We start from the raw sequence: 9232 nt of genomic DNA on the forward strand, positions 1-9232 counted from the left end.
GAGAGAGAGAGAGGGAGAGAGAGAGAGAGAGAGAGAGAAAGAGAACAGCAGATATCAGTCATTCCTTAGTTTCCTGTGGCATTAGAGAACCTGTCATCAGTCTTTAACACAAGAAGGCAAGAGTGAAGGAGGGAGGAAAAAAGATAAGAGGACCGTTGTGAACAACACTGGAGAGGGACTTGCAGCTGCTATTGGAGGAATTCACAGAAAATCACAGTGAGAGAGAAGTACTGAGAGAGAGAGAGAGAGAGAGAGAGAGAGAGAGAGAGAGAGAGAGAGAGAGAGAGAGAGAGAGAGAGAGAGAGAGAGAGAGAGAGAGAGGAGACAGAAGACAAGGGGGGTGGCTGACCATCAGAAAACCAGCTTGCTCCAAAGTGACCACTGGGAGACGGTCCAAGAGACTCCAGCACAGCTGAATGCAGAGAGATCTTCTATCCCAGACACCGCAGAGCTGAAAAGAAGAAGCGAGAAAAACCTGACTTTGAGTCACTGGGAGAGAGAGAGAGAATACTTCTGTCCCTCTATACTCGTGTTTACTGTAAGTGCGGGTGATCATGGCAGACAACGCAAATGAGACGACTGATTACTACCCCGGTAAAGATGAGCTGGACTGGGGCTACGAGGAAGGTAAGGGACTCTTCATCAACTCTAAATCAAATAGTCAAGATTTGTTTTGAACGGTTGCAGCACCTAAACTCTGTATCATATTCAGCCTAGCATCGTTGTTTTCAGGTTGGGCCTACATGTTGCCTCACGTTTGTGTCGTACAGGCAAACAAAAGTATATTTTCCTGCTGATAATATCATGTGCTCATTTGGTATGATCTAAAAAAAAATATTACTATTCTGATGCTAAAAATAGCTATATGATATATGTATGATTTGTGTCCACCTGCAATGATTTCAGTCAGCCTGAAGATAAAGGCCAGCGTGAAAATGATTTGTCTGATCAAGTCCAATAGTCTTAAAATCACACACAAATGTCTTGTCGTCTTGACTTGAGAATTACTTACTTGTCATGATTTAAAGATATTCATCTAGAGTCATCTAGAAGAGAACGCCTCAAGAAGTAAAATAACACTTTTTTATGGTGAATTGCCTTAAGTGGTTGCATCTGAAAACTGCACGATTCAACTTGAGTTATGCTACAGACTAGAGAGGGTATCTTAAAATCAATGCACTTTATCTTGCTTCAAGATTTCTGGTGATTTTATCTTGTTTCGAGAAATCTTACCCAGGTGAAACGTTATTTTGCCTGATTTTCTTAGTCAAATGTGTTTCGTCTCGGTTTTGACATGACACTTTTTGCAGTGTGGGGGAAAACTTCAACTTGTTCAAGTCAAGTGTTGCCTTCCTTACCAAATCGTATTGGTTCAGGGTGAAATTGGAGATTTCTCAGGAAAATGATTGAGAAATCACGATCACCTGACATTTTGGCCATAGCCTGAGTTGGGACCAACTGGGTCAAATTGTTGTTTTGACTGTTATTAGCCCCAACTAAACCCTGTTCAGAACATCAGGACTTGTGGTGATTAGGGGCATAATTAACTTTAATTCATAGCTTATACTACATCTAGTGTTTGCTTATTTCAAATTCAACTTTTTTTACACTACAGATCTTAACGCTTGCAAAATGTAATTAATTTCATTTTGCAATGAGATACCAATCTACAAGCCTTCAAAGTTTCCTTCAACCCAACTTTTTATCTCAGCAACTCGACAAAGGGTTAACATCATGCAACGGTGACTCGGGCACATTGCTGTAGCTGTGTCTGTATAAGATAACACAGCCTCTTACTCCGTCTACTTCTTATTCTGCCTTCACTGAGTGCTGTGGAAAACACTGTTACACTGACCAATAACACTATCACTGTAAGTATACTGAACGCATGCTAACCCTTTAGCATGGAGACACGTTCGACGCCAACGCGTGGCTTAGAAATACCATCAGTGTCCTGCTGAAACCTTGTATCTCCGCAAAGTTAGCTTTTTTAGAAAGGTTTTCTAGAAGAACGGTTTGACTTCTTTTCATCGACAGCTTAATTTCTCAATTTCACAATTCATTTACATCAATTTGGCGATGCAACAGGGTTTGGAAACTTGTGGGCACCAAAACCTTTTGAAGGCGGGCACAGTTACATGTATGTAAGTGTGGAGATAAGATGTTTCATTAGAGCACCAGTGGTATTGGTAGTTTATAGGGTCTTTGCGAGAAAGAGAGCTGGTTATGAATGAAGACACAGTGAGAGGAGATCAAAAAATGAACTGAAACCTAAGACCTTATAGACTAATGTCGATCAAGACAAGCGTTTTCATGTTTTACAAGGTTATCAACAAATACTAACAGTAATACTACCTTCATTTGTTGTATCATTCAGCTGCATGATTTTGGCCTGAAAGCATCATAAGCAGCGTCATGTGCCAAACACATTGTTGGCCCAGGACTAACTAAATTGTGCTATAAAACGTTCAATTTTTCCTTAACAAATCCATTCACGTTTCCACTGCTTTATGAATAAGTGCATGCCTAACCCCTTCTCCTTTCTAGGACTGCATTGCTAACTTATTTAAGGGTGAGTCTTTCATTTGTAATCACTTTTTTTTAAATGGTGGATTACATCATAAAGTAATTGTATTGTCAATATAAAATTTTAAAAAATCCTCCAATGGGCCTCCTGAGCTTTGCCTGTCTAATTCCTCAGTGCTTTTTGAGAAAAGAAATATGGGAATATTATATAATTTGCACAGTATAACACAATTTCTAATGTTAATATGACACAAAGGACCTACAGCACAAGTATACTTATGGTGTGTGCGTGTGCGTGTGTGTGTGTGTGTGTGTGTGTGAGTGTGAGAGAGAGATCTGGGGTGCTAGGAGGCCGTTTCTAATTAACTTTGATCATGCTACTGGGCTATTCTAAGAGCTTCTATTGGCCCATATACCACAATACTACAATCATCTAGCACCATGTAAAACTTCCTCAATCCCTTACTCTTTCCTGAAGAAATAAGTATATAAGACATTTCTATATATAAAAACTCCATTATTTATATAAATGAATATATTACTTATAAATAAGAAACAAGACAGCCTGGGCATGGGGAAATAGCTTCTTGTAAACGTTGATGGGAAGAGATGAATTCAGTATACTGACTCATCCTGCATGTAATCTAAGTAAATGTGATGTTAGTCTAGCCATAGTTTCCAACTATCAGATGAACTGATTCATGCTAACAAAAGGGTGTCAATAAATGGGTAAGTTAGCAAACCATTCAGCCAGTCATTCAGTCAGCTAACTGGCAGCCCACCCTGTCAGTGAGTGGGTTTTCCAGCAAGAAATCAAGTCTGTACACCATCCATACATACGTCCAGCCAGCCAGCCAGTCAGCCTACCGACCAGGTTTACCATTTTAGCCATTCAACCAGCTAGTGTTACTCAGACATGGATACCCTGGTAGTGTGGCTGAGTGAATCAGCCGCATGAGAAATAAAGCAATCATGGGATGACTGTTTTGTTTTTGATTAGCTGTTGTGAACAGGCTTATTGTGTGTATTGTCGCTAAGGAAAGAGTTAGTAGTCAGGAGCTGTAGTTGCCGAGGATCAGAGGAATGTCTAAAGTCTGGTCTCTCTCCCCCCCCCCCCCTCTCTACTATTGTTACTAAGGAAAAGGGGAATGTGAAAGGTCTTACTGTGTCCTGCCATCTTTTTCACTGCCTTCCCCTCCGCTGAAGAGAGGGAAAATGAAAGGCGAGAGGGCCTCAGAGATCAGACTTGGTGCGGTGTTAGGTACACATAGAAGTGATGGCTTTGGGAGAACCAAGCTTCCTGATACTTATCAAATAGTTTTAGTTCCCTGCTAATTTTTTTCCAACTTTCTATTTCGCCAAACATACAATGTTCACATTGTATCCTCAGAGAAACTAAGGTCAGCAAATAGCAGAACTGAATTTTGGCTGGGTTGTGTCTGCTAGTCTTACTTTGCCAGAGCTCTCTGTTTCACTCCATTTCGGCTCTGAGCCAGCACACTAAAGCCATCATCAAACTGGAATACAATACATGTGAAGAGGAAAACACAATTTGAAATGTTCTCATGTGAGTTAAAAACTTGCTTGCATTAGAAACCCATATTCAATACAGAGGGCCAATGGGAAATACGAGGATTTAAGTACTGAGTTGTAGGTCTGGTGTAATACAATTAGAGTAGACAAATTAACAGATCTGCAGCAGTGGTCCCCTTTCCCCAGTAAAGCATCTGGTTAATTTACTGGTGTTCCCAGATGGTCCTGCCTGACTATGGTGGACATCATGCCCTTGGTTTGAAACTGATTTGTGTTACTTGTCTTTCCCTCAGTCCTCATTGCGTGTCCTCACAGTGTGAGATTTAACAAAGCAGAAAGGCCATAAAATAATGAAAGGAAATAGCTGACCCTACACTCTCAGAATTGTTCCTTCTGGAGTACAAATATTGCCACTGAGGCTGCACTCTATACAGGTACAATACAACATCCTTTGTTGCAAGTCCCTTTTTACACCCCTACCATTTGTACCTTCAGAAGCACAATTACATACACCTAGTGGCCAAAATGTGCCTGTGATGGCACATCTGTGGAAAATGTGCCTTTGTGTATGAACATGAGGAATGAACCAGGTGGTTATGTGAGAATTATGTTCTTTGGTTTTTCAAGCGCATTTAAGACCATCCAACCCCCCCATACTTAGAGACAAGCTCAAAGGGATGAGTGAATCCCTCCTTTGTTTCCTGGATCACAGATTACCTGATAGGATGACCATAGTTCATCAGGCTGGACAACTGTGTCTCTGGGACAGCGGTGAGCAGCACTGGGGTTCCACAGGGGACTGTTTTAGCTCCCTTACTGTTCACATTGTAAACAGAAAACTTTAAGTACAACTCTGAGTCCTGCAACATACAGAAATACTCTGATGACATGGCTATGTTGGTGTGTATCAGGAATAGGCAGGAAGGGGAGTACAGGGGCCTGACAAAGGCCTTCAGTGACAGGCGCAATAAGAACTGCCTCCCACTAAACAACTCCAAGACCAGGGAGATGGTGGTGGCTTTTTTTGCAGGTCCAAGCCCCCTCTTAAGCCAGTCAACATTCGAGGGGTGGACATTGAGGTGGTGCAGACTTACAAATACTTAGGTGTGCATCTGGACAACAAGCTGGACTGGTCCTTGAACACAGATGCTCTCTAACAAAAGTGGCAGTGCAGACTATTTTTCCTAAGGAGGCTTAGGTCCTTTCATGTCTGCAGTAAAATGCTGCACATGTTTTGCCAGTCTGTGGTGGCAAGTGTCCTCTTTTATGCTGTGATCTGCTGGGGAGGCAGCATGACAGACAAGGACACTAGACGGCTGGACAAGCTGGTGAAAAAGGCTGGCTCAATGCTTGGCAAGAGGTTGGACTTACTAGGGACTGTGGTGGAAAGATGCACAACACTCTGGCAGGACAGAGAAGCAGCTGCAGTGGACGGCTCAACTTGCTGCGCTGCAAGACTGAACGGTTCAGGAGATCCTTTGTCTCCACAGCCATCAGGCTTTACAGCACCTTAGCCAACAGCAGGGGCTCATGACCTGGGCTGCTGGTTGTTCCTCTCTCTCCTCCCGCTCTCTCCCTGTCTCTCTCGCTCTCTCTGTCTCTACTCACCACCACCTGCACCCACTGGACTCTGTGCTATAATCCTTCAAGGACTATGTGGTATTTTTTATTGGCACCTTTTATCTATCTATCTATGACTCTGATTTTAAGCAATTTTGTTTTTAACCCTGTGTATGCAGCATTACCTTATTCTATTGCACGTTGTCCCTTATCTATATTTATATGCTAATGTAGATTGTGTGATCTACTGGTCACAGGAATTTCCCCTAGGGAGATAAATAAAGTATCTTTGAATTGAATTTGAAACTTTCTGTTCCTCTCGTATCTTTATTTTTGAGTGAGTATGCCCCCCCCCCACCCAACCCTAATTTGGTACATTGATAACTTATTGTCCTGGAAGTTCAGCGGTTCTCTTTGTATACTCGAAACAGGGTGTCAGGGCTGGGGCAAAAATATGGAGGGCTGCTAAATCAAAATTGCAAATTGCAACAAACTCAACAGTCACCTACAGAAACAGGTAAAAGTACAGGAACAAAAACAGGAAATGAAAGACAAATTTCAGAAACAGAACTTGAAGTAAAATTTAAAAAAGAATTACATAATGTGGAGCCCCACCTGCTATTGTAAGTAGCACCAAAAGGTGTTTGTAATCTCTGAATAGGGATTGAAATCTCTCTTCTTTTTTTTCTTTAAATTTTCCTCCTTTTTCTCCTCAATTGTACCCATCCAATTACCCCACTCTTCTGAGCCATCCCGGTCACTGCTCTACCCCTCTGCCGATCCAGGGAGGGCTGCAGACTACCACATGCCTCTCCGTTACATATGGAGTCGCCAGCCGCTTCTTGTCACCTGACAGTGAGGAGTTTCACCAGGGGGACGTAGAGCATGGGAGGATCACGCTATTCCTCCCAGTTCCCCCTCCCCCCTGAAAAGGTGCCCCGACCAACCAGAGGAGGCGCTAGTGCAGCAACCAGGACACATACCCGCAACTGGCTTCCCGCAACCCTCAGACATGGCCAATTGTGTCTGTAGGGATGCCCGAGCAAGCCGGAGGTAACACGGGGATTCGAACTGGCGAGCCCCGTGTTGGTAAGCAACGGAATAGACCGCTATGCTACCCGGATGCCCAGGGGTTGAAATCTTTAAACAACAGCAAGCAACATGAACTATGTACTGAGATGGCAGGAATTATTTTATTCCAGGGCGCTGGCTGTTAGAAGCTTTTTCGTGACGTTAGCCACATTAGCCTCTCTGCTCTGGTTCACTAACACCACTGTTTTATCTCATGGTCCTGTCGTCCCCCATTCATCCGCTCGTTCTCTCAGTCTCTGATTCTATCTTTTTCTTCTTCTCCCTTTCTGTGTCACCTTCATACACTGTGTGTATCTCTCAGTTAATCTTCCTCATTCTGTCTAGTCCAAAGTATCAGGCCTCTCACCGGAACCTCGATTAACTTTGTTTTTTAAAGCACATTAAAGTCGGCCATACTGTCCTCCCAGTCCCGTCTCTCGCTCTGTCTCTCTCTCTCTCCGTCTCTCTCTTTCTCTCTCCTCCACTCTACTGCGTGCAGCAATGGTTTCATTCTCAGCTTTACAGGGCCAAGTGTGTGAGGTCACATCACAGCGAGACCACCCATTCACCCTGGACACTAAGACCAGGAGAGGGAGGGAAGGAATGGTGGAGCGAGGGGTGGAGAAAGGGGTTGTTGGCCAATTCAGACCTCATCTGGCCTTTGGAAAGAGAGGGAGAGAAGACAGAGGAAAGTACGAGAGAGAGCGAGAGAGAGAGAGAGAGAGAGAGAGAGAGAGAGAGAGAGAGAGAGAGAGAGAGAGAGAGAGAGAGAGAGAGAGAGAGAGAGAGAGAGAGAGAGAGAGAGAGAGAGAGTGCCAAAGTTAAAGTGAGACAAAGAAAGTAAGAAACTAATAAATACCAGGAGATAAAAAAAGACGAAAGAAGTAACTACATCTGTGTTGGTGTATCTGGTATACTAATTCTGACAAGCGAGCAAGGGGGACGGAGGTATGAATGGGAGGAGGACGAACGATAAGTGTGGGAGAGTTGAAGAGAAGGACAGGGTCAGAAAGACGGAGTGTAGGGGAGGGAGAGGGTGTGGACAAAGGGAGACAGGCAATGAGAGAGGGAAGAAGAAGAAGAGAGGAAGACTCATTGAAGAAGTTCCTGGTGCAGTTTTTCCTATCTGGATCAATACCACACTGACATGTGCAACAACGCACAGACACACTGGCAGACCCCGCCCACACATCACATCACAGACACACTGGCAGACCTGCCCACACATCACAGAGGAGCTAAAGGCTGCATATGAACAGCTGCTGGGGATGGGGGGTTTTATGAAAAAGTGTGGGAAAACAGAAATTTGAAGTGTTCGAAATACGGACATAGAGATACTATATTGCATGAGTAAATTGACAAGAGCTGGAAAAAAAAAGACCTGTGAGGGAACAGAACCAGTATTTTTTAAAGAAAAAAGTCATAATGGTAGAAAATCTAATTAGCAGACAAAGGCGGTCCAATAGGCAATGTTTAAAAGGACATCCATTTGCACATGTAGACCAAGCTCAGAGTCAACAGCCCCATTTGGTGCATGGCTACAGTCTAGTTACCAGACATTTTGCCATATTTAACATCTCTGTCATTCAAAATCTCTCAGAAAAGTGCAAAAACAAGGGAGCAGAAGAACAAAAAAAAAAATCTTGCACAAAAACAAAAAGTTCAGCCCGACAACCTTGGACCTTTCTTTATAAGTACTGATTAAAGGTGCACGAGCTGACCAAAACCATGAAGCAAATGAAAATACAAATTGGCCGTGAATAGAAAGGAACGAATTGGTGATTACCAGAAGATAATCATCGCTTCAGTGTTGTATCTAATGTGTATGTGTGTGCATGTGTGTGTGTGAGACTGAGAGACTGAGACATAGTGTATCTGTACACATCTGTCCATGTGTGTTTGTATGTACTCATTCATGAGTCTGTTATGATCGCCAGGCGTAGAATGGGGACTCCATTTCCCAGCAGCCAATGGGGAATATCAGTCTCCCATCAACCTGAACTCCAGGGAGGCTCAATATGACCCCTCCATCTTGGACACCGGCCTGTCACCGAACTACGTGGTCTGTCGCGACTGTGAGGTCATCAACGATGGACACACTGTACGCATCATGCTCAAGTCCAAGTCAGGTAAAGTTCACTGAAGTCCATATCTGGCGACCAGCATTGCCCTGACCCAGACCCGTCCAAGATGCAAAGACACACACATACTGAGTAAACCTAGTCTCTCACCCTGGGCATCAAGGTGGCTCATACATACTGGTATTTTTTTTTTCAAATGAGAATAGCCACTAGATATACGTATGTGCATGGCTCATTTTGGTCCCTGAGCCACAATTTCAGACATGAGAAAGCAGGGATCAGGATGTTCATTAAACAATGCAGTCCATTCCAGTTCACTTAAATGCTTGAAATTACAACGACTAACATAATTTACAGGATGATACACTCAGTTCTCTGATACACCATGTCGTGCAACCTGGACACCATCATCAGTAACGGTTATCAGGTGTTTCGGGTCTTAACATCAGACACCCTCGCCC

General features: G+C 43.4%; 1 protein-coding gene across 1 annotated transcript in view; it reads left to right on the forward strand.

The window, feature by feature from the left end:
• The first annotated feature begins 243 nt into the window (after window positions 1–243).
• Window positions 244–9232, forward strand: part of ca8 (carbonic anhydrase VIII) — a 12210-nt gene continuing 3221 nt past the window's right edge. The window contains exons 1-2 of the mRNA XM_056293881.1: window positions 244–627; window positions 8628–8819. Of these exons, the coding sequence (XP_056149856.1) occupies window positions 555–627; window positions 8628–8819 (265 nt within the window). The 5' untranslated portion in view covers window positions 244–554. The remainder of the gene's footprint in view (window positions 628–8627; window positions 8820–9232) is intronic.

This window comes from Lampris incognitus, chromosome 14, assembly GCF_029633865.1.
Source record: "Lampris incognitus isolate fLamInc1 chromosome 14, fLamInc1.hap2, whole genome shotgun sequence".
NCBI classification, from domain to species: Eukaryota; Metazoa; Chordata; class Actinopteri; order Lampriformes; family Lampridae; genus Lampris; species Lampris incognitus.